At 43.8% G+C, this 26,361-nt stretch overlaps 1 protein-coding gene across 6 annotated transcripts in view; it reads left to right on the forward strand.

Moving 5' to 3' along the window:
* LOC128344558 (cholesterol transporter ABCA5-like) overlaps positions 1-26,361 on the forward strand; it is a 121,634-nt gene that overhangs the window by 74,301 nt on the left and 20,972 nt on the right. For all 6 annotated transcript variants that reach the window (XM_053294906.1, XM_053294907.1, XM_053294910.1 and 3 more), the window contains 8 exons: positions 5,458-5,595; positions 8,264-8,377; positions 15,016-15,186; positions 16,955-17,068; positions 18,726-18,863; positions 22,911-22,976; positions 23,947-24,038; positions 25,920-26,043. In XM_053294906.1, the coding sequence (XP_053150881.1) occupies positions 5,458-5,595; positions 8,264-8,377; positions 15,016-15,186; positions 16,955-17,068; positions 18,726-18,863; positions 22,911-22,976; positions 23,947-24,038; positions 25,920-26,043 (957 nt within the window). The remainder of the gene's footprint in view (positions 1-5,457; positions 5,596-8,263; positions 8,378-15,015; positions 15,187-16,954; positions 17,069-18,725; positions 18,864-22,910; positions 22,977-23,946; positions 24,039-25,919; positions 26,044-26,361) is intronic.

Genomic DNA, 26,361 nt, shown 5'->3' on the forward strand with positions numbered 1-26,361 from the left:
GCTGAATGGGGATTTGAACTTGGGTCTCCCCGGTCCTAGTCCAGCACTGTAACCACACGATGCTGGCTCTCCCAGATGTTAACTCCCTCAGTCTTCTTCCAACTGCCGCAACAGTGACTTCAGAAGACCTTCTGCCCCAGTTTTTTTACTGTGAGCTGAGCTATTTGAGTTTAAAAGAGAGAGGGGGGGGAGAAAAGAAACCCTTGTTCCCCTGTTATTTTACTGTTTATTCTCCTTTCTCTATCCTCTGGTTATATCTGCCTTTCTGGTTTTACGTTTTTATTTCCTACGGCCCCACCCCCATCTTTCCACCTTTTTTCCTGAGGGGCCTCAGGCAGTCTATGGCTGCCAAGTCGTCATTTAAACATTGTGTAATTTGTACAGCGAAACTTCCCTCCTCCAGGCACGACCGCTGTCTCGCATGCCTCGGGGAGCTCACCGGCCAGATCTTTGTAAAATCTGCAAGGCATTTACATGAAAGGCCAGGAGAAATCAGGCGTTGCGCTTTGCTCTGGGAGAGGGCTCTCCTTGCTAATACAGCCCTCCAGACTCCACCCATTTCTCAGCAATCCCAGCAGTGCTGTACAAGCTGCGGGATGCTGTGCTCCGAGGACTCGGAGTTTTTGGTGCAGAACGTGTCACGGGCATTGTCAGTACCCACACAGGGTCCGACGCTCCAAGCGCCAAAGCCCTTGATCTCCGGGGCTAAGCTGCTCGTGATACTGAAGCCCTTGTTCTCCAGGACGAAACCGAGCAAACAGCAAGAGCAGATGCAAGGCTCTGAGGGGGGAAAGCACTGCAAGAAAAAGAAAGTGCCACAGAAAGCCTCAGCAACAGCAACCTCTCTGATCCCAATCAGTGCAAGGGAATTGGAGGAGGAGAGGAGGGTGGAATCTGAGGGTGGAGCAGACTGGGAGTGTGACTCAGAGGACACAGAGCACTCTAGTACTGAGCCTTGCAGAGTACCATCAGTGGGAGAGACTTATGGAGGCAAGCGCCCAACAAGACAGGGAAAGGGCTTACTATTCCCCTGAATGGAGAAATAGACACTCCCCAGAGTATCCTGGTTTTGAATATCATATACCCCACACTGTGTATGTTTGGATGAAGTCCAGGGCACCTGTGGCTTGTCAGAAGCACCCTTACTGGGGTTTTGAAGAAAGTTTTAGGGCTCACAGATACAGCCACAGCCCCCCAAAATACAGATCCTGCTCTAGATCCTGCTCAATTTCACCAAGCAGAAAAACTAAGGGACCCAGTTCTAATAAAAAGGAAAAGACCAGAGTTGCAGTTACTAAGGATGGCCAAGCTCAGCATTACGGCCAACCTGTGAAGCCAACCGAAATTGCTCAGCATGACAAGTCGGATGCCCCTACAGGTCCAGCTGCACCTGACTCCGAGTCAGAATTAGATACTGTTTCCTCTAATCCCAAAGATCCAAATATGTTTCCAGATTCTCCTGTGCCACAGGACCCACTAGATGGCGATAAAGGGCAATCTATATCAGAAGACTACAGGCCTTATACTGAGCAAATACAGCAAATGTCATCAGCCCTTGGCCTGGAGACACAGCAGTTAAAACATGAGGCAGCAGACCCTGTCTTTGGCCTTATCAAGTCATCTTCTGCTACACCTATTTCCCTACCACTTCTTCCTACTGCCACTGAAACAGTAAAGGCAGCCTGTACTAAATCAGTGTCCATTCAACCTACGGCTAAGAAGTTGGAAAAACTTTATAGAGTTTACCAGACTGATGAGCCCTATTTGTTTCTTCACCTGAAACCTAACTCAATAGTGGTAGAGTCCTCTCAGCATGGTTCAAAGCAAAAGCTGCTATCTGCATCGTCTGATCCAGTTGGTAAGAAGCTGGACTCTTATGGGAAGCACATCTACTATATGCCACTGCAAGCTCGCTTGCTTATTTATTTATTTATTTATTTATTTATTTATTTAACATTTTCTATCCCGCTCTTCCTTCAAGGAGCCCAGAGCAGTGTACTACATACTTAAGTTTCTCCTCACAACAACCCTGTAAAGTAGGTTAGGTTGAGAAAGAAGTGACTGGCCCAGAGTCACCCAGCAAGTCTCATGGCTGAATGGGAATTTGAACTCGGGTCTCCCCAATCCTAGTCCAGCACTCTAAACACGACACCATGCTTACAGGTGCTCATATCAAATTATCAGGCGTGCATGGCATGTTGCACACATTTTCTTTTGGAGAAACTTGAGCCATTTATCCAGCAGCTTCCATCAGATCAGAAGGAGGCATCTATGACCTTCCTTTCCAAAGGGCTACAGACTACAAAACAACAACTGCACTCAGCAAGCCATGAGGTGGACTGCAGTTCTCGAGCTATGACAGCAACTGTTGCATTATGCAGACATGCATGGCTAAAGTCAATCTCTCTTGCACCGGAAGTGAAGGTGCGGACTGAAGATCTCCCACTTTGATCAGGACAACCTGTTTGGCAAAGAAACAGATGATACTGGAAAGAATCTGCAAACTGAAGACTACTGCAAAGTCTATGGGGATCCAGTCTTTCCAGCAGAGACCTAATAAGCAATGTCAGTGGATCCAACAGCCACAGCAGAGGTCTTCATACCAGGCATTCCACCACCAGGAACATCGGAGGAACAGATTCCAACCTTATAGTTCCTCTTGCAAGCCATCTACTCAATTTCAGAAGACCACTTTGAAATCCAAGCCAGCCTATAATAAGAGAGCCTGACACACTGTCTGGCTCCAGGCTCCTCCCATATGCAGATGCTTGGCAAGACATCACTGCAGACCAATGGGTGCTGACCATCGTGCGTATGGGGTATGCAATAGAATTCCACTGCTACCCTTTTTGTGAACCCAGTGCACACAATCCAGTCCTACACTTCGACAAGAGGCACAATCACTTCTCAGGAAGTGTGCCACCCAAGCAGTACATAGCAATACCGCCGTGGGGTTCTGTTCATGTTACTTTGCAATCCCAAAGAGAGGTGGGGGCTTGAGACCCATCATGGATCTTTGCGGCCTCGACAGCTTCATTCATTCCAAGCGTTTCCGGATGACTACCTTCAGCCAAATTTTACAACTCTTGTTCCTCAACTATTGGTTCACAGTGACAGACTTGGAAGATGCATACTTTCGTATTTCAATCAGATCATACCACAGGAAATATCTTCATTTCTGCATTAGTAGGAGGATGTACCAGTACAGAGTTTCGCCCTTTTGACCTGTCTACGGCCACGAGAGTCTTTACCAAATGCATGGCCGTGGTGATAGCACATCTTCATCAACAGGCCATTCATCTATTTCCGTATTTAGACGACTGGCTCATGGTGGCAAGGTCCAAAGAGAAATTGTGACAGCACATTCAAACTATGCTCACACTCCTAGACCATTTGGGTCTATGTGCCAATTGGGAAAAGTCAAAGTTAACACCTACACAGACTATAGAGTTCTTAAGCACGATTGTCGACTCTTGAGACATGCTGGCTTCTCTGCCATTGTGAAGAGTGGTCAACATCGGGGCCATGGCCCACAAAATCCTAAGGCTCCAACAATCATTCAGTGCAGTCCATACAAAAGATGCTGGGCTTTATGATGTCCACCACCAGCATCCTATCACTGGCATGCCTCCAAATGCATCCCTTGAAGCTGTGGTTCCTGTGTGTTTTCCATCCACAGGAGGACCACCCACATATCAGACTCATGTGACCGGACAATGTTTGCAGGTCGATACAGTGATGGTCCAAGATTTCCAATTTCCTAGAAGGCAGGCCATTTGTAGAGCCACCAGCAAAGATGTCTCTTACAACAGATGCCTCCAACTAAGGATGACGCGCACATTGCTACAACCACAGTGTATCTGGCCACTGGAACACCCACAAGAACAAGCTTCACATCAACCACTTTGAACTCTTGGCCATTTGGAAGGCCATGAAAGCTTTTCTCCCATTGTTGAGAGGCACTTCAGGATTGTGAAGCAATGTCCATCAGGATTGTTATGGACAATGTGAAGCAATGTCCTACCTGAAGCATCGTGGAACACACTCGCCTGCACTGTGCTGCCTGGCCATGGACAACTGGACCTGGTGCCTCAGTCACCACATCTGGCCCTCTGCCATGCATATAGCCGGAAAAGAAAATGTGTGGGCAGATTCCTTGACCACACACGTCATGCACAATCCCATTAATGGTATTTGAACCGGACAACAGTTCTGTCCCTGTTCGAGGAGTGGGGGTTCCCGTGAATGGATTTGTTTGCCATGGAGGAGAACAAGCAGTGCGACCAATTCTATCCCAAAGGGCTCACTATCTAATCCCATGGCAATTTTCATCTGCTTTCCTCTTCCCCTTTTTAATCACCATTGTCTCTTCCCATGTTTTTTCGTTTCACTACTCTTCCTGGAGAACTTCTTGTACTTTCTAGAGGTGGCAGCAAAGACTGCCAAGATCTGGCCCAGATTCAAGATTTTGGGCCTTGAAATGTCTGAATTCAGACTAACTTGGAAGTAAACCAAGTCATTTCCCATTTTGAGGGAAATAGCTTGTCTTATTACTGTGCCGATTCAACACAAACTGGAAAACATCAGCAATCTGTAGTACTTCCCCAATTCCTTCTACTCACAATAGAGAATCTGCTGGTGCTAGCAGGTTATATCCCTTTAGTTAGTTTGTTCACATCTAGAAGCTTTATGGCATGTACTGTATCTGTCTGTGCTGGCCCATAGGGTAAGATAGGTTTTCTGTAGTCTAGCTAATATATGCCCCCGCCCGCCCCCTCCAGTGCAGCTTTAAATGTATCCCATGATGATAAGGTAAGATATACCTTATCTTTCATCTTATGAGCCTTAGGTTTTTTATATTCTAGCTAGTATTTTAATTGTTATTTTTGTAGTCTTGTTTTAACTTTTGTGTGAACTACCTTGATATTGTTTTAATGAAAGGCGGTATAGAAATTTAACAATAAAATAAATGATAGTTCACTTGTCAGGAATGTGTCCTAGTGATAGTAAAGCACACTCTGAACCTTCCCCCCACCCCTGCAGTAGTGAAAACTGGAAGCTTAGTATTAAAAAGTGAAGAACATTAATAGGACTTGCAGTTGTGATTTTTAAAAATCCCTGTTCACTCCAATAAAACATTGATAGTGTTTTCATAGAATATGAAATGTATGCCAAATCAGAGAAGGTTCCCTGGTGTTGTCAGTCACTCTTTTTGTAGAATGATTAACCAAACACAACTATGCAGTTGCATTATGATGATTATGTAAATTGAGCTTTGGGGCTGTGTCAGGCATATTGTGAAGATGCTCTGACTTTCTCAAGGCAGCCACATTACTGGGTATTTGCATACTTGGTAATACTGGAAGAGTATTATCTGTTCAGGTCACACCAAAGCTATTTGAAACTCTATTGTTACATGGGGAAGTGAATATTAAATATCTCTTTGTTGTCTTGCAGAGCTACATCTTTACAGTTGCTTTTAACCGTACCATGGTACATTCTTTACCTGTTATGATGAATATAATTAGTAACCTCTATCTACGCAGTTTAAATGTAACTGAAAGTATCCACATCTGGAGTAACCCTTTCTTTCAAGTAAGTGATTCAAAACTCAATGAAGTAATAGGGGAAAGGTAGTTGCATGGAAAGGTTTCTTAAGAGGTGAATGGATCTCTGTTGTTCAGCTCCACTATTCCTATATGATTCCATCCCACCTCTCTCTGCTTCAGTTGGTGTATGCAAAGAAATGAACACTTCTCCAACATTAATTCTGAAATGTGTATTTGCATCCCCACACGTTGTTTGCTGCACTTTTGCCAACTGTATTCTGAATTTTAAAAGTATTTCCCGTCTGCACCTACATGAGCACTTCAGTGCAGTTTTCAACAGTTTCCCCATTAATGTACTTTCACTGAAGAACGTATGAATGCAAATAGGTGTCCTATTCCCTCTGTTTGAATTCATTTTTCTTCCAAAAACAAACAGCACAAACACATAAACTGGTTTCCAAACTTCCCTACTATCAAAATTGTCCCCAACATGTTCCTCCCCTATTTGTATCTACTGAATTCCTTGGAAATGGAAAGGAATGTACTGTATCTACAACCACAGTTTGGTCAGAATAGCCAGTGTGACCACAAAATTATTCTTCCATACCTTTTTATGAAATGAGGCCCAGAGTGCAGATGTGAAGATTGTAGCTGGGTTGTGCTTACCACAGCTCATTCTTTAGGGATGGTTATAGTAGAAATATAGTATGAAATAAGCTTTCCAGTACTGGAAATCTACTAATGCTTTAACAAAACTGGTGCTTCTCATGTGCAAAGTCAAACTCTATCCCATCTTATCACAAGATTTAAAGGAATTGCAGGCACAAAATGTGCTGCAGACCCTATGCCACAATGCATATACCCATGGCAAGGTAAAAAATAAACCACATACATGTCTTTTTTACATGCATCTGATCTTTAACAACCCAACAGAAATTCTCAAGTACATCAATAACAGCACCGGACACAGAAAAAATGGCAAACTGGCAGTGACCCACCACCAGGACAGAAAATATTGGGGGTGGGGGTGGGGGGTGGAAAGACAAATGAAAATCTCAATTCAGTGTGAAGCAGCTATGAAAAAGGCAAATTTCATGCTAGGCATTTTAAAGAAAAGGTACCAAAAATGCAACTATCAGTATAATAATGCCCTTGTGCAAATCTATGGTACAGCTACACTTTGAATATTGTGTACAGCTCTGGCCACCACATCTTAAAAAAGGATATTGTAGAGTTGAAAATTAAAATGATCAGAGGGTTGGAGCACCTTTCCTGCAAGGAGAGGCTACAGAATTTGGGAGTTCTTAGTTTACAAAAAAGGTGAATAAGGAAGAACATGATAGTCATGAAATTATGCATGATGAAGAGAAGGTAGATACGGAGAATTCCCCTCACCCCACCCCACCTTTCTCATAACAATAGAACCCGGAGCCATCCAATGTAACAGATTGGCAGGAGATTTAGGATAAACAAATGCAAGTACTTCAGACAGTACATAATTAATTTGTGGTAATGTCCAGTAGTTTGAATGGCTTTAACGGGTTTAGACAAATTCATGGAGGAGAAGTGTAGCCACTAGTCATGGTGGTTATAAGTTGCCCCTAGGTTCAAAGAAAGAATGCTGCTGAATACCAGTTGTTGGGGAGCAACACAGGGGCGTAACTACTATTAGGCAAGGGGAGGCGGCTGTCTGGGGGCCCCCACGCCTTGAGGGGCCCCCCAGAGGCAAGTCACATGTGAAGAGAGAGAGAGAGAGAGAGAGAGAGTGTGTGTGTGTGTGTGTGTGTGTGTGTGTGTATCAGCGAGGGGCCCATTTTAAAATTTTGTCTCTGGGCCCACTCCAGCCTTGTTATGCCCCTGGAGCAACAGTAGGAGACAACTGCTTGACTACTTATTCTGCTTCTGGACTCCCCAGAGGCATGCGGTAGCCACTGTGGGAAACAGGATGCTGGATCTGATGGGCCTTTGTTCTCATCTAACAGGGTTCTCTATATATTGTTATGACTGCTGCATGCAAACTTCTTCCAGCTTTGAAAAAAAAAAATCTCATAATCATTGTGAATTTCTTGATTGTCAGTGCTGATCTGGAAAATCAGCCTGGAAAAGCAGAATCGTGAATTTCAGTGAGAAATTAGGTTAGGGACAATTCTGAAATCATTCCTAGTTTTTCTGTACACATATACAAACCTGGGTCATATTGCAATTTGCCTGCATGGCAGGACTGTTATTCATAAAACTTTATAGCCCACCAGGCATGTATGGTGGCCAACCAAATACTTGACAGGAGAGCTGGTCTTGTGGTAGCAAGCATGACTTGTCCCTTTAGCTAAGCAGGGTCTGCCCTGGTTGAATATGAATGGGAGACTAGAAGTGTGAGCACTGTAAGATATTCCCCTTATGGGATGGAGTCGCTCTAGGAAGAGCATCTAGGTTCCAAGCTCCCTCCCTGGCATCTCCAAGATAGGGCTGAGAGAAATTCCTGCCTGCAACCTTGGAGAAGCCACTGCCATTCTGTGAAGACAATATTGAGCTAGATAGACCAATGGTCTGACTCATTATATGGCAGCTTCCTATGTTCCTATGTTTTTGCAGTCCCAGGCAGGCAGCAAAAACAGGACATGATATAACCCATGGTAGACACCCATTTGAAAATTAAAATAGTATTTCAGGTGATGCTTTTTCATATTTTAATATTAAAATTTGTTTACTTGCAGGAAATTACTGACACGGTTTTCACATTAGTGCTGTACTTTGAAGCTCTATTACTAGGAGTAATTGTAACTGGGATGCCACCATATTTTGCCATGGACAACGCAGAAAATCACAAGGTAAACCTACACTTAGTTCTACACATACATTGTTCTTGCCTTAAATCACATTTAAAACACACACACACACAGCCCCATTTATTGGTGTAACATAGTGGCTACTGTGGCCAAATCTTGTCTCATATTGATATGCAGAAAATCAAGTCACCCAATTAGTTTGTTTCTTCAAAAGATGTATATCTTGCATTTCTATTAATAAGCCCAAGGTGGCTAATAACAACAGTTACAATTACAACAAAAACAGTAAAACACTAGTAAGGGAGCATATTAAGAGGATGAGATTACCACATCAGATATCAAAAGCCTGACAACACAGTAGTGTCTTCACACAGTAATGAAAAGCCATCAGAGAGGGGGCAAGACATGCCTCCTTCAGAAGGGAGTTCCTCAACTTAGCCTACTCTACTGAGAAAGCTCTTTCCTACATCCTGATCTATCCAGATATTGGCAGGATGTGGAGGAAAGCCCTTGAAGAGGATATTAATCAACAGGAGGCCCATATGGGAGAAGACAGTCCTTAAATATGCCAGACCCAAACATTTTAGGGCCTTAAAGATAATAACCAACCTGGAAGTGGACCAGAAGTCAGTAGATCTGTTTTAACAAGGCAGTCATATGCTCTCAGTACCTGACATTGGTCAGTAGTCTAGCCAAAGCATTTTGGAGAAGCTGAAGTTTCTAATCTCCCCCCCCCACCCCCCCACCCCAAGGCAGCAATCCAGAGAGCACACTGCAGTAATCCAAATGGGATATAGCTAAGCCATGTGTCACCATGGCCAGACCTGCTTTTTCTAGGAACAGACACACCTGGCGCACACATTTAAATTGGGCAAAGGTGCTCTGTCACAGCCTCCACCTGACTATGTAGGTGTAAGGCCAGGTTCAGGAGCCTGCAGACGGCAAACTTGAGTTTTTAAGAAGAATGGTACCCTGTCCGAGATGGGCAGAATTCTAATGCCAGATCACCAGTTGTACTGACCAGGAGCACTTCCACCTTGTCGGGAGAAGCTTCAATGCAGTTTAGTTGCCACTGTGACTCATATTAACTAGTCTCATACATCAGTCTGAGGGCCCATGATTAAGCCACCTTGCTGAAGCTAAGCAAGTCTACACCTGGTCAGCACCTGGGTGGTTGACCATCTGAGAATAATAAATATACATTTGTTACGTTTATATACCACCTTTCTTCCAGTATGGAACTCATGTCAGCCACCTTGAGTTCCATGATGAAAGAAAAGTGGTATATAAATGTAATAAAGAAATAAATAGTTGAGTAGTTCAGGACCAAAACTACTCAGAAGAGCAGAACTGTGAAGTTCTGCCCATTACTGATTATGGATATTGTGGCTCAAACTCATAGTCACACTTAGACCAGGAATTTAAACTATGTAAACCTATATAAAATGTGCCACTCTGGGGGATTTTCATTTTACCATTTTGTCACTTGAATCTATCTTATTCAAGCTACTCATTGGTAGGGAGTAGCCATTGCAATATCTTTCTTTCAGTTCCACTGTGCTTCTGACTTGTTTTGGCTTGACAAATGTCATGTGCAATAGAATGTTGCAGTGTATCTTCATCTCTATGATAAATATTCCTATTTGAGGTGAAGCCAGCCTGGAACAGAAATCTTGTTGTTAGGTCTTTTATTTCCCATTCCCTTGAGGTCTTCCTCTCCTGTGTAATATAGTGCTAGAGTATGAGGTTTGGGGCTGACTATGAAATCTGGGTGGTAACTTCCTTGCACACACTGGGGCACTACCACCCACCACAACCCGCTCTGGGCCACACTAGTGCCACCCCCACCCCAGGGAGTCATAACTAAGGCTGCTGAAATCCACATTATTCCCTATGGAGAAAAGCTTAAAGATGCATAAACTTCAAAAATCATATATCACCCCTTTGCCCAATTACTTTGACATTTGGGTGGTAGCTTCCACCCATTGGACACTATCACCCACCCCACTCTTTTGGCCCCAGGACCCTTTTTAAAAATCTGAATTGATTCAGATTCAGAAAGTTTGGGTACAAATCAAATCTGGAGTGATTTGGGGAGGGGGTCAGATTTGAACCCCAAACAAATCGAGGGTGTTTCGATTTGGGTACAAATCAAAATGAAAAAATCAACTTGTGCATACCCCTACTGACCATGCAAATGATGCTCGTATATGTGCAGATGCCATGTGCATGGTGGTGCCGTGTGGAGATTCTTGGGACCCACACCGCCCCAGTAGGAGGCTTCATGGGGCGGCGAAGAGCAGCTCTCCTCTTTCTTAAAACTCCTGGACCCCGCTCCCAAACTGTGCTTGAACCGAAGTTTGTGAACATCCCTACCTTTGGGAGCCTTTTTGGAGCCATTCCTGTGGAGCTCTTGGAGCTATTTTCTGGAGCCTCTTGCAGCATTCTGCTGTCCTCACAAGATGCTAATTATCTCTTTCTTTCTTTCTTTCTTTCTTTCTTTATTTATTTATTTATTTATTTATTTATTTATTTATTTATTTATATGGTTTCTATATCTCCCTTCCAAATATGGCTCGGGGCAGTTTACACAGATAAATAAATAAATAAGATGGATCCCTGTCCTCAAAGGGCTCACAATCTAAAAAGAAACATAAGATAGACACCAGTAACAGTCATTGGAGGTACTGTGCTAGGAGTGGATAGGGCCAGTTACTTTCCCCCTGCTAAATAAAGAGAATCACCACGTTAAAAGATGCCTCTTTGCCAAGTTAGCAGGGGTTGTTTTATAAATTTTATTTAACTTTTATAAATTTAATTTTAATTTTGGTAATTGCAATATTGTAATTTTTTATTTAAACTGCAAATAAAAATTCAATTTTCAAATTTGCTCTCAGCTCCAGGAAGTTTTGGATTATATAGATTATCTAGACCAGTTTCAAACTGGCTTTTGGGTTGGCTATGGGGTTGAGACTGCCTTAATCGGCCTGATGGATGATCTCCAATTGACATTGACAGAGGGAGTGTGAATCTGCTGATCCTTTTGGATCTCTTGGTGGCTTTCGATATCATTGACCATGGTATCCTGGGTTGCCTGAGTGGTGTGGGATTGGGTGGTACTGTTTTACAATGGTTCTGTTCCTACCTCTCTGGTAGATTCCAGATGGTGTCGCTTGGAAACTGCTGTTCTGCAAAGTGAGAACAAAAGTATTGAGTTCCACAAGGCTCCATACTATCTCTAATGTTCTTTAACATCTACATGAAACTGCTGGGAGAGATCATCATGAGATTTGGTGCAGGGTGTTATCAATATGCAGATGACACCCTGATCTGTTACTCCATGTTGACCTCATCAGGAAATGGCATATCTTCCCTAAATGCTTACCTGGAGGCAGTAATGGGCCGGATGAGGGATATCAGGCTGAAGTTGAATCCAAACAAGATGGAGGTACTGACTGTGGGGGATCGGGACCCAAGAGATGGTTTTGATCTGGCTGTTCTGGATGGGGTTACACTCTCTCTGAAAGATCAGGTACATAGCTTGAGAATGGTGCTGGATCCCAAATTCCTCCTGGCTTCTGAGGTTGAGGTAGCTACGCCCATTTCTGAAGGTAAATTATCTTAAAACACTGGTACATACAGACACGGCTCGTGAACTCTCCTCTGGTGGGGGGTCAGGTGGCTTCTTTAAGGTAAACGGAGCCGGTGCTCTGTGCCACCCAGCAGCCCCCACGGCGGGGAATCACCTCCGCCACCTGGCCAGGTGAGTGGAGGAGGCGATTCCCTGCCACGGGAAGCCACGGAGCACTGGCTCCGTTTACCTTAAAGAAGCTGCCTGCCGCCACCCCCGGAGGCACGTTCACGAGCCGCGCCTGGGTACATATACTGGCAAACCTCTAGGCTTAACTACTGTAATGCACTCTACTTGTGGCTGCCTTTGTATGTAGTCCAGAAACTACACTTGGTACAGAATGTGGCAGCCGGATTGTTTTCTGAGACAACCCGAAGGGACCAGGTAACACTGATTTTGAAAGAACTGCACTGGCTGCCACTATGTTTCTGGGTGAAATACAAAGTGCTGGTTATGACCTATAAAACCCTTAACGGTTGGGCCCAGGGTATTTAAGAGAGCATCTTCTTTGTCATGAACCCTGCTGCCTATTAAGATCTTCTGGAGAGGTTCAGTTGTGGTTGCCACAGGCTCATTTGGTGGCAACTTGTGACCAGACTTTCTCTGTGGCTGCCTTGGGGCTTTGGAATATGCTCCCTGTTGAAATAAGAGCATCTCTGTTTGTTTTCAGGAAGACCCTCAAGATGCACATGTTTTCGCAGACTTTTAACTGGAATTAATTTCAATAACCTGTTTTATGGATTGTTTTATTGTGTTTTGTGGAATTCTAATCTGTTTTTACTCTTTTGTATTGTGTGTTAAATTTTGTACACTGCCTAGAGATGTACATATCAGGTGATATAAAAATATGATAAATAATTTAAATTTAAATTTGATTTTAATTATCCATTGAAAATTGATTCTCCTCTTACTCCTTGATTCTCTCACACACTCCTCGGTGTGTGTTTACTTGAAAAGAATTTTATTTTGTGCTGCGTCTTTGGCCAACCTACCAACCAAACAGGTCAGGGCTTGTTCTCCTAAGTGCTGGACTTCCAACTGTGGGGTGAGAAAGCTTCATGATTACACTTTATTGGAGGAGCTAGGGGGCATTGCTGGAGGAGCTAGAGAGCGGAAGTTCTGAGGTGGCCAAGGTACAGTGCTCTGCTCCATCCTTATTTCTGCTTTTACCCAGTCATTTTCCTGGGCTCTGGAACCTAACCCCCCAATTCCAATTGACTTAAGGTTTCATTATCCACAGTTGTAGGCCAAAACAGAATCCACATAAATAATGAGGGCCACCTGTACTATATAGTGCAGTGCTGCACATTTTTAGCCTGCTTTCCAGTAGGCTTATGAGATTACCTGGCATTCCATCTGTGTGTGTGTCTGTCCCCACATCAACTTTGCAATGCCAATATGAACCAAGTCAGATACAGTTGTAGGGTCACATGGGGACACCTCAATGTCGTAGTTTGTGATGATGTCACCTACCCTGATTCAAGATGACGGATATGTGAATTCTTGAGGCGTAAGTGGGGTAACTTGTGGACTGTCTAACTGATTTGAACCTAATTTGGTACAGTTGTAGTGAGTGACACACAGGGACATCTCAATGGCATAGTTTGTGATGCTGTCATTCACCCCATTTCAAGATGGCAGGCGCATGAACGCAAATAGGCTAACTTGTGAATTGCCTAACCAATTTGAACCAAATTTGCTACAGCTGTAGGGACATGTAGGGATGCTTCAATTGCATAGTTTGTAATGATGTCATCGACCCCAATCCAAGATGGTGGATGCATGAATGTTTGAAGTGCAAGAGGGAACCAATTTGGACTGAATTTGGTACAGTTGTAGGGACACCTCAAAGACATAGTTTGTGATGATGTCATCCACCCCATTTCAACTTGGTGGATGAATGGACATTTGAGGCACAAGTGGGCTAATTTTTGAACTCCTAACTCATTTGGACCAAAGTTAGTCCAGTAGTAGGGATAGTGAAAAGAAAGTAGGCAAATTATTTCTTTCTAGAACACCTTGTTTAATCGCACAGCAATCACAAGCAGGCAGTAAACTAAGCGGAATTCTCCTGGATATTTACTATAAGCTGTTAGAGGTTTTAGCAAACCAATTCCCTCCTCTCTCCCTCCTCCCCTCACGTCTGCTCTCCATTTTCCTGTTTTGTGTTTCCCAATGGACACTTTCCACATTCCACTGTGTCTCACTGCTTTCCCCATGGGCTGCAGCCTGCTCTTCTGGTTCTTTTATTTCCTCCGATTTAATGCTGCCTGTAGAAAAGAGTGGATAAATCAAGGGTTTTAGTAGTATCGTAGTGATTCAATAGCAGTAGTATGTCCCCTCCCGCTCCCAAACAGAAGTAGTAGCAAAGATAGAAGTTACACCTCTTTGATAATGAGATGAGTTACTCTATAACAGGGGTAGGCAACCATGTCTCTCCAGTTGTTTAACTACAAATCACATCATACCCAGCCACAGTTTTTTGTGGCTGGGGATGATGGGAATTGTAGTTCAACAACAACTGGAGAGCCAAGGTTTCCTACCCCTGCATACTTTCCGCTCTCTGTGCTCTCTGTGCTCTCAGCTCTTCATAAGGGCCTGGAAGTTCACAGGGCCTTTTGGAAGGGAGCAGGGGTTAAAATGTTTTTTTTTCTTTTAATTTATCAGTACTTTATTTTGGGGTAGTTTTCTTTGGTTTTTAAGTCACCCAAAAAGTTGAGTTGCCGATTAGGGCGAGTGATTCTTCTCAGATCTGGTTAATTCATCCGTTAGAGATGTCTTGGGTGTTCTTTCAGTTCAATGAATAGGACTAATGATACATGATGTACTTTTCTACGGTTCTATGACTGTATAATTACTCAGTACCATTTCTTAAAGATTCATCCCAGTTTTCTTTCTCTCTCTCTCTCTCTCTTTAACATCAAATGCATTTGGAAACCAGTTGAAAAGCATAGATAGCAAAATGAAAACCATGTTATAAATGCAATTGTTAGATTAACTGCCATTCTCCATATCTGACATGTCTTTTAATTGTTTTTCACTTTTGCAGATCAAAGCTCGCACTCAGCTTAAAATCTCGGGTCTTTATCCATCTGCTTACTGGTGTGGACAAGCCCTAGTTGACATTCCTTTATTTTACATTATTCTTCTTCTGATGATAGGAAGCTTGTTTGTATTTCACCACGGAGTTTATTTTTTTCCTGAGAAGTTTCTTGCTGTGGTAAGTTTTGTTTGATTTCAAAATGTTTTCTGTTCTTTTCCTTTATATACAGTATTGTTTATATAGATTTTAACCCTCCTTCTAAGGGCAAAGAGTAGATAGTAATACATTAGCCTAACTTTTTATATTTAAAAGCCTTAGGATATATGTAACAAATCCAGTGGTACGTGGCACATCTCGCAAGAGTTCTGACAGTACTCAGCGAGAAAAAGAGGGCTCCAACCGCCAGCCTCTGACACCTCGCTGAGTCTCCTCGCAAGGAGGATGGCAAAGCCGGGGATGACCATCTGGCCTGCATGGATGGCCCTCGTGAGGAGACTCAGCAGGGCGTCAGAGGCCAGTGGCTGGACCTGAGGGAATGAGCGGCAGTTGGGTGAGCTGAGCGAGTGGAGGGGATGGGTGGCTGTTATTGGGGTGGCTGAAAGTGTGGGAGGGGAGGAGGGGGTGGCTGTGAGTGGGGTGGCTGAAAGTGGGGGAGGGGAGGAGGGGGTGGCTGCAGGTGGGGTGGCTGACACTGAGCAATAAAGCAGGAGCTGTGGCAGGACTTTAAGGAGTTCAATAAGGTCTTAGCATGCAGATGTTCTGTGCAGGGCCAGCTAGTTGCTACTAAAATATGAAACCATGTTTTGTTTTAAATAATATTTTTATAATTTTATCCATAATATAAAAAGAAAAACTTGAGAAAAATAGAAATGACATGAAACTTTATGTTAACTACTTAACTCTCCCCTATTTTAGCTTCACCTGAGCAACAGCTCAGATAAAATGATCTTTCAGTACTTTCATAACATTCCTTCTTTGTACAACCTTGGAATATTGATCTTTTGGGTTGTTTTTTTTAAATGTGTCTTAACTTTTTCAGTGGGAACCAAGAAAGGATATACACTTAGAGGTTAATAGGTTCGAGCCTTTTAGGGATTTGTATGCCAAGGTCAGCATCTCAAATTGTGACTGGAAGACTACTGGAAGGCCAGTGAGATTTGCTGACACTGGCCACTTCCATGAGGCACTGGGTGCCATATTTTTACACAAACTTCATAGACAGCTCTAAGTAAAGCACAGGTTTTCAATTGATAAAGGCTAAAAACATCCTTAGTGGTTCCCTTTTCTTCCCCTATCTCTTCTCAAAGGGAAGAAAAGGAGTTAAACGGTTCAGTTGAACTCTGGACTAGAACCGGGGAGACCTGAGTTCAAATCCCCATTCAGCTATGAAACTAGCTGGGTGACTCTGGGCCAGTCACTTCTCCCTCAGCCTAACCTACTTCACAGGGTTGTTGTGAAAGAGAAACTCAAGTATGTAGTACACCACTCTGGGCTCCTTGGAGGAAGAGCGGGATATAATTGTTAAAAATAAAAAATAAAATAAAAAAATTGTGTTCTGTATTCTTAATCACTGTGGGCTGGTATGAATGATACAGTCACTGCCCATGCAATTAGAAAGGGGATGTACCTAGAGCACATTCATTGTGATGTCCCAGTACTCTTCTGGCATGTACCTTTATCACATGGAAAGGGGCTATTCATCTAAATGGTCCCTCTACATGCACTCCAAATACTTGCTCATACAAGTATTTGGGCATGTAAAGGAGCCATTCGGATAAACAGCACGCCTGTCCCCATGCAATAAAGGGATGTGCTAAGCAGGTGTCAGGACAGCCACGAAAGATGACATGATGGGTACACTCTCGGCTCATCTCCATTTTAATAACATGAAAACGAAAGCATCATCTCATATTATAGTACCTTATGGTGTCATTTTCCCCTGCAGGTTTTTTGCCTTATTGGCTACGTACCATCAGTAGTTTTGTTCAATTACATTGTCTCCTTCACCTTTAAAACCATACAAAACACCAAAGAATTTTGGTCATTCATTTTTTCAGTGGTAAGTAAAAGTGCTGTATATAATTTTTCTTTCCAATTTAACTTCATTCATTAACTTGTATTTATTGTCCCAATTATATTGCCTCATTTGCATTTTTTCTTTGTTTGGGTTGTGGCTCAGTCCTGCAAGCATTTAGTTTCCTTTTAAATAGAATGCCATGTCAATATATCATTATGAACCACATCACTGAGTGCTTTAGGGGAGCAAATTTTGGGCCCTTAATTGTCCTATAAGTGTAAGTCAGGTACAAAGCTATTTATTTATTTATTTATTTATTTATTTAAAATATTTATTTTATATGACCAAAAAATAATAATGCCGCATTAAAAAGCCTCCTTAAAAAGGTGCATTTTAAGATGTTTTTTAAAAACATTGAAGGAGAGAGCATGGTGAAGCTCTTCAGGGAGGTAGTTCCAAGGCCAAGGGGCCACAACTGAAAAGGCCCTGTCTGTAGTCCCCGCCAACCGGATCTCTGTTAGTGACGGGGTCATGAGAAGGGCCTAAGATGATGAGCGAAAGGCCCTGGCAGGTTCATATGGGTGAATGCAGTCTGACAGGTACCCTGGCCCCAGGCCATGTAGGGCTTTAAAGGTCAATACTAGCACCTTGACTCTAGCCCGGAAGCAGAGCAATAGCCAATGAAGCTGACGCAGGATGGGTGTAATACTCGCGAAGCAACTTGCACCCATGAGCATCCTTGCAGCAGCATTTTGAATCAGCTGAAGCTTCCAAACAGTCTTCAAGGGCAGCCCCACGTAGAGCTCATTGCAATAGTCCAATCTGGATGCTACTCATGCATGAGTGACTGAGGTCAGGTCTGACTTCTCCAAGTAGGGTCGCAGCTGGCGTACCAGCCATAGTTGGTAAAAGGTGCTTCTGCACACCGCCACCACCTGAGCCTCCAAGGACAGCGTCAGGTCCAAAAGCACCCCCAAGCTGCGGACTTTGTCTTTCAGAGGGAGCGTAACCCCTTCCAAGATAAGATTTACCTCATTACTCAGAAGATCAGTTCTACACCCCCATCCAGTCCAGAACAGCCTCCAAGTCCCGGTTCAGAGCATCCACTGCCTCCCTGGTGTCTGCTGACTTAAAAGATAGGTAGAGCTGGGTGTCATCAGCATATTGATGGCACTGCAGTCCACACCTATGGATGACCTCTCCCAGGAGCTTCATGTAAATGTTAAACAGCATGGGGGACAGAATAGATCCTTGTGGCACTCCATGGGCTAAAGCCCAAGGGGTGGAGCAGGCATCCCCCAGCACTTCCTTCGGAGTACGACCCCCTAGGAAGGAACGGAGCCACCATATAACCGTGCCCCCAGATCCCAACCCAAAGAGAGGTCCCAGAAGGATACCATGGTCGATGGTATCAAAAGCAGCTGAGAGGTCCCTGAGGATCAACAGAGTCACACTCCCTCTGTCTGTCTCCCGGCTTAGGTCATCCACCAGGGCGACCAAGGCAGTTTCAGTCCCATATCCCACATTTACTGTTCCTTATATTTCTGAGATTGTGTTTACCTTTTAAAAAAAATCAACACCCCAAACTAGCCATATTTTGCTTGGATTAACAAGTATTCACATTCAAATAAATGTTAGAATATTGGATGAAAATAACTTACCGTACCAGTTATTTATTTTCATTTCTTTTGTCTTTCAGGCAGCCTTAGTTTGTTCTGTTGTCATTGAAATAGCATTTTTTATGTGGTACTATACAGCAGCCGCTGTTCTCCACACTTGTTTTTCTGTCTTCATTCCAATCTATCCTCTTATTGGATGTCTGATTTCTTTTATAAAGGTAAGTCTTCAGGGAACAGATATATTGATGGATTTTGCTTATGGTATGCTAGGAGAAAGAACTAAAATTTATTGCACTGTCATGTCTTTTTTTACTCCTATTTTTTGACTTGCAAGAGGAACATAAACTAGAGATGAGCCCACCCACACCCCACTCTAATCATATTGTCTTGAAAATAAGCTGAGACATTTTTGTGATGCCAATCCAAATTTGGTCTCCCTACCCTGCATAAGCAACCTGCTCTCTCTCTCTCTTAAACCCAGCCCTATCCCATCCCCTATACCTGATAAGCTACACGCCCTCCCCCTCACCCGGCTTCCTTTTAAGTTGCACTTAATGGCTTAGTTGGCAGCAGCGCTCTAGCCGCAGTGAGAAGAAACAAAGGAAATCTCTCCTTTTCCTCTCCAGCTAGCTCCTGGCACTGGCACAGTGCATTGGCAAAGTGAGTATATATGGGAACTGTATTTTGCACCCAGACAGTAAGGACACAAGATACCATAATTTTGGGTATAAAGGGCCACAACTTTGATTGAAATAGAATTCGAAAGGGGATTGGCTCTCTACCCCCTACAGTGCGGTACAGTGTAAATTCATCACCATTGGTGAGCCTGGCATATATCTCAAAGGATGAAAACACCTTGGTTTCAGACAGCATCCTGCTTAGAGCTGATGCTATCCTTCTTAGCCGACATAAGGTCAGGTAACTACCTCCACATCACCAGCCCCGAGCCAATAAGCATTTTGAGCTAGTGATGTTTCAGCAGATTAGAAGAGCCCCTGACCAGCACTCCCTGAGCTGTGCAGCATCTAGGGACTGAAAAGGACTCTTCTTAAAGTCAAACCTTAAGGTGCTCACCAATAAAACATGCTCACTAAATCTGCACTGTTCCTGCCACAGCGGAGGGCTAGCCTAGCTTTGCCCTCCAACCACCCACCAACCCTACAGAAACATTGCCATTCCCCTTTGAAGAACAACCAGAAATGTATATGATCCCAGAGGAGACAGATGAACTTCACCCCAAACAGTTCTGGGCAGGAAGATAAAATATCAGGGTCTGGTATAGATGCCCCACCCAAATTAGAAACAAACCTCCCTACATCTCTATTAATCTTTTGTCGAGCCCTATCAACCTTGCCAGAATTCCGTGTATTCCTCCAAACTCTGTACTGCAAGAGGTCAGACCAGAGAAGGAGGATCTTTGGAAGCAGGTCCTTAATTAAAGCTAGTTCCTGAAACATCTGATGAGAAATTGAGATCCTTGACTTATTTCCCAAGTCATTCTCACCCAAATGCAACAGCTGAATATCCAGGGGGCGGGTTGGCCTCCAACAATTAAAGCAGAACCAGCTGTAGCTGAACTAGATGCATTTCTCTCATACCGACCCAATGGATAATCACCAGATGGGCCAAGCTGAGCTGAGTCCCCATGATGGAACTGATTGAAAAATTATGAACTCAGAACACAATGGGATGGCCCACATTCAGCACCCTGGCCTAATGCACAGGCAGCATGGAACCTGGCAAGAAAAGGACAAGCAATAGTCCAAGTAAATCAACACACATAACACTTATAAGTGAAAGACCACCAGCATCCTGTATGCTGCACATCAGTGCCAGACACGCCCAGCTGTGCTGCTGCAGAAGCATCACCAATCCGAAAGGAATGAAGGGAGAAATCCCCCAGGGGCAATCCCAACTCAGTCAAGCCTTTTTGGACCCAAAACTGATACTGGTAAGTGGTGACGCATCAAGGTGTGCAAAAAGACACTCACTGGACCTCCCAACTCAAGATAAGATTGCAAAGCAGGACAGAGCCAGCTGCCCGCCAAAGCATAACAGTCTGTTCCTGGGATGTAGCCACCATTGGGCGACCAGGTTCAAAGAACCCAGGCTGCCACCCCTCAGGGCCCACGCCTTGCGGCCCCGACATACCCCCTGCGTCTGACGTAAGATGCAGGAGGCGTGGTTTAGCTCCCGAACGGGGCTGCACGGCTCCATTCAGGAATTAAGTGGCCAGCGCTGCAAATGCAGTGCTGGCCCTGATTTAGCGCCCGAACTAGGCCATGCAGCTTCATTTGGGAGCTAGACCACGCCCCCATGTATGATGTCACATGCAGGGGGTACAGCTAATTGCCAACTGCCATCAGGCTAGGGGGTGGGGCGAGGGGGGGAACCACTGTGACCAGACACGGGCCGCCACTGGCCTCCCTCCATTAGTGGTCTGTCCCCTGACTTTCTGATCTGTTTTTGAAAAATGGAGGCAAATGGTCACATAATCAGGGTGCAAAGTGAGTTCCCCTCTTTGCACTACTCTGAAGTGGAGCACAGCTTTTCCCTAGGGAAATAACTCAAAGGCTCCTAAAGGCCCCCCAAAACACAACCACTGCAGCTGCCAAAATCAGGTCGATACGTGCAACTGCTGAAAGGTAACTTTGTAAGACGACAGGCATTCCTAAATTTTTTGATGCAGCACATTAAATTTATCAGCAGGGAGTCTGGAACAGCCCTGAACTGTGTCCAATTCAATACCTAAAAACGTGAGTTTAGTAGTGGGACCCTCCATTTATTTGGCCAATGAGACACCTAGATCCTGGGACAGCTGCTGAAAATGGTCGAAGAGATAGACATAGTGGTCAGAATGATATGCGCCAACAAAGAGGAAGTCATCAAGTTAGTGGGCAGTCATCTGAAGCCCAATCTGTCTCTTAAGAGTCCATTCCAGCATGGAGCTGAGTGCCTCAAAGGCTGAACAAGACACCGAACAACCCATCAGCAGGGCATAATCAATATAATAACAGCCCTCAAAAGCAACAAATCAAAATCAAGGAGGTGGACAGGTTATTATGCCCTATTTTCCAAAATGAGAACTACGACATGGGAAAGGTAACCAATTTGTCATAAGTTCAATAAGAAGCCTAAAGGTTAAACAGGGCCCAAATCATACATGTATTTTAAAAGTCTTTAATTTTTGCTTATCTTCATTTGCTTCAGTTAATGTTCCTTAACACGATTCACAAGTTTGACATTTGCCCAATCTTCTAGCCAGTGAGGGAGAAATGTGTATCCCTTGGGAGGAAACTACATTTCTCAAGGGCCACAGGACTTGCATAGTGTACCAGTATCAAGTGGTGGAATGGAGGGCACTCACAGTGGGTTACCTCTACTCAATCTCTCTAGAGAAGGGACTATGTAAATAAGGAAGGTTTTAAGAGCCTTGTGTGGGGGGAAATCTCACCCATTTCTTCTGATAGTACTGACTAGAATGTAACACTGCAAATAACAGGCCTTGGAAAGAAATAACCATAAGCAGAAATACATAACTAGACAGAAAAGTCAAGACCTGTGTAAACTGTGGGTGTCTAAGCAGAGGAAGAAATATACAAGACCAGACAAGGGAAAGAAAAGACCAATGACATCCCACCTCAGAAGGGACACAACATCCTGGAAGAGAAGGGAATGAAGAAAGGTAGAGTGGCTGAAAAGTGGAAGCGCGCAGATGAGATCTCCAGAATCATGAGCACTAGCCCAGTATTGTTTATAATTCTTCTTTTGTACTGGAGAGCATCCAATAGGCATAAATAGCCTGAGCCCTTGAAGAATCACTTTCAGCTAGGCTCAGTGGCCCAAACAAAGATCCAGTGATTTATTTATTTTTTAATCACTGGAAGGGAAGGGAAGAAAGGAAATGTTTGAATGCCTTGGGGCCTGGGCACAATCCAGAGCACAGTAGTGGAGAGACATCCCATTAAAATTAACTGTTCTTGTAAGTTCCATTGATTTTGATAAGATTTACTCATGGTGGATTTTCTCTGTATTTGGAATTGCCCACTGAATTGTATTTCAAACCTGGTTTTTAAGATTAATCTCAATTCTAGGTAGGACAGTATGATTAACCACATTCATCTGAAAACTGCTATAATTCAGAAATAAATTTTATCAAAGTCATTGGAGCAGCATGTGGATGTTGTTGGTCTTGTACAATTACTCTTAGAATGACCTCTGAAAAACTTAAGAAGAGTTGCTGAATCAAGTACTTATCTTTTTAGATAGCTCGGAAACTTGATCACAAGATGGAAAGAAATTCAGAAAGATTGCTGGTTTCAGTAGTGGTGGTAAGCATCCCATTTTTCCTCAAGAATTCAAAAGTTTGGCTATTGGGAACACTTTCGAAAGTAAATTGTTATTTATATTATGGTTGTTATATTTTGTACACAGCTATCATTTTCTTGCATAAAATCCTTTAAAAGATTGGTTATATGCAATGCTATAACAAAAGGCAATATATATATTTTTTAATTGGAGAACACACGATGACCATTAAAGAGACAATCTTGGATATGGCCTTGCCATATTTACTGACATGTAGGCTGGATTATTGTTATTCATTTGGAATTGATGTACATATGAGATTGCCTGAAAAATACTCAGAAACTTTAACTAATTCAGAATATGGCAGCCAGATTGTTAATTGGGACTCACCAGGGGAACATATTATACCAGGATTGAAATAGTTTTAATTGGCTTCCAGTCTCTTTATAGGCACAATTCAAAGTGCTGGTTTTAACCTTTAAAACTCCAGACAGTCTAGTACTAGGGTAACTAAATTGACTACTGTCTTCTTCCTGCCTGTCAATTAAGATCTTCATCTGAGGTTCTCCTCCAGGAGTCTTTATCTTCAAAGTTCAGGAGAGCGGCTGCTAGAGAAAGGGCATGTGGTGACATCCCGACTGTGGAATTCTTTCTTGTGGCAAATTTGCATACCGTATGAAACATTTGCCAAGCCAAATCTTGTTCAGTAGCATTGGGTAGGGATAGAATGGAAGTGGCCTGCACATTATTAAAATAAACAATTAATAATAAATAGTTGTAGACATAATAGGCAACATCCAGACTAAGTTATGACCAACTTGTCTCATTGATTTCAGTAATGATTAGTCATGACGAACTAGTTTGAATGTTGCCCAGTGCATCTACATATGATGCAGAAAGGGCAGTGATGGGCAGTGTGCAGTGCTCCAGTCATCTAAAACGGCAATTTTAGCTATTTTAATTAATATATCTAATTTCATCTCTTCATTTTAGCCTTACTTGCAGTGTATAATTTGGCTCTTTCTTCTGCGTTACCTGGAAGTGAAGTGTGGAGGCAAATCAGTAAGAGAGGATCCATTTTTCAGGTCTGTGTGTTTGTGGTTTTCCCCACTCCTCCATTTCACTGTGTTGAAGTAACTACTCCAAGGCATCGTTGGATGTATGCTGCAATGAGGCATGCATTGTAGCAGGCTCTTCAGGATGTCTACAGAAACTGTCTTTTTATTCATGCAGAAGTGATGTTGCTGCTGATCTTAAAGGCATTGGCTGACATCCTGACTAACAAAGTGTGCATTTAAGGAGAACCTGAAGGGGCATGCCAGGAGCTCTCATGCAACTCTTCTGTCCTGTGTGCGTGCTGTTGCACCAGAGGGCTAATTCTTCCAAGCAGTGCTTCTGCTACCGAAATGCTCTGCAAGATAGGAAACCACCTGCATGGAGGAGGAGTGATTTTCATTGTTTTCTCTCCTCCCTTCAAAAGAACTTTTAAAATTCAAAAATATGTCCCTGAGACTGTGCGGTGTGTAAGGGCTGTGCAGTGGGTATCCCCTGATAACTAAACAAAGATACACCTTTTAAAAGTGGTGATTCTCTTTATTTAGCAGGGAGAGAGCAACTGGCCCTATCCAGCCCCAGCATAGCATTCCCCAGTGGCTGTTGCTAGTGTCGATCTTATGGGTTGTGTTTTTTTTAAGATTGTGAGCCCTTTGAGGACAGAGTGCCTTTATTTATGAATGCACGCATGCATGAACAAACCACTTTGGGAACTTCTTATTGAAAAGTGGTATATAAATATTTATCTTATTCGTAAAGAAAGTCTGCAGGGATTCACTGGGAGCAATCATTCATTCCACTCCCCCAGTCCTCCTGCATGTGACATATTTTCAGTGTTGCAGAGTGCTTCTGGAGCACAATCAGTGTTTGGAAATACTAGTCCTCTGGCACAACAGTGTGCGTGCAGGAAGACTGGGAGAGAGCTGCATGAGGGCTCTCGGTGAGTCTCTGCAAGACTCTCTTTACATCCTGTACAGCCCTCAAGGACATATTCTTGAAGTCAAAAGTCCTTTTGTAGGGAGAACAGAGCAGCAAAAATAACTCCCCCTCTGTGTGTGTTTCCCTGCCTGTGCCAGCGCAAACATCCTGTGATATTTAGGCACTGTGAGCAGTTGAGGTACCTAGCTGGTACAGAACTAAAAGGTTGGTTTCCTAAAATAACATCATTGAGCACAAGGTTTTCTGCATTTTGACATTCTACAGCTAAAATACAACTGTACAGGAGGAAAGTCTTTATTATGAATGATCCTCCAGTTCATATTTCTGCCATAATGCCACATTGGATGGGAAACATCATTTAGTATTTCACATGTACAATTTGATACCTTACTAGTGTTTTCAGGCCCGTTGAAATAACGGGCGCTAGCAACTCCCCCCACCCCCCAACTTGCCTCCGTGTCCGGCCCCGCAACCACCAACTGTCACCGCCGCTTGCAGCCTCCATGCCGCGGCCGGTCTCCCCGGCCGGGCAAGGGCCCCAGATTCCCCCCCCGGCTCCGGCGGCGCCGCCACCTCGGCTGGCTTCCCCCGCCGCCTCTTTCCCCCGCCTGGCTTCGGCGGCACGGCCAGACCTCAGCCATGGCTCCGCCGCCGCCTCGGCCACGCCGCTGCCTCGGCCAGTTTCCCCCGCCGCCGCTTACCCGGCTTCTTCGGGGCGGCCGCTTCTGGCCGCCCAACATGGCCGCCGGGTGCTGGCGGTCGTGTCTCCTTCAGTCAGTTCTGGGCATGCGCTCTGCGCATGCCCAGAACTGGCCAGGGAGGCACGAACACACGCCTTGGTGTCCGTCCACGGACGGACACCAAGGCTTTTATTAGAGAGGATAAAGTCTGAATAGTGTATAAGCAAAGTGTGTCTGTATGTACTGTATTTAGAAGTATCATGAGAAAGATTAAATATATTTCTCTGTCTTTAGAACTCCTGTAAAACTCAAGCCCTGGAAATTCCCAGATGTGCCACATGATGAAGATGAGGATGAAGATGTTAAGGCTGAGAGGTTGAGGGTTAAAGAGATGACAACCTGCCAGAGCTGTGAAGAGGTAAATCTGGCCCTTGTGTCTTAGCCCTGTGAAATCCTTGGTACCATGATTTCTAAATTAACATGCAGAAAGGGGTGGGTGGGTTTCTGGCCACTTACACTGGCGTCATGACCCAAAGGTGATGGGTGTTTCCCCAGAACTCAGAGAAAGCAATCTGTAGTAAAAATAAGCATTCTGATAGTCATATGCCGACCCTACATGAGCCTTCATTTTTGTCTGCACACAATCTCACATTTTCAAAATACCATGGAATATTATCTGGGTTGTACCCATAGACACCATATGGTTATATTTCTATGGTTACAGTGACCACAGCTC

The sequence above is a fragment of the Hemicordylus capensis genome, chromosome 2 (assembly GCF_027244095.1).
Source record: "Hemicordylus capensis ecotype Gifberg chromosome 2, rHemCap1.1.pri, whole genome shotgun sequence".
Lineage (NCBI taxonomy): Eukaryota > Metazoa > Chordata > Lepidosauria > Squamata > Cordylidae > Hemicordylus > Hemicordylus capensis.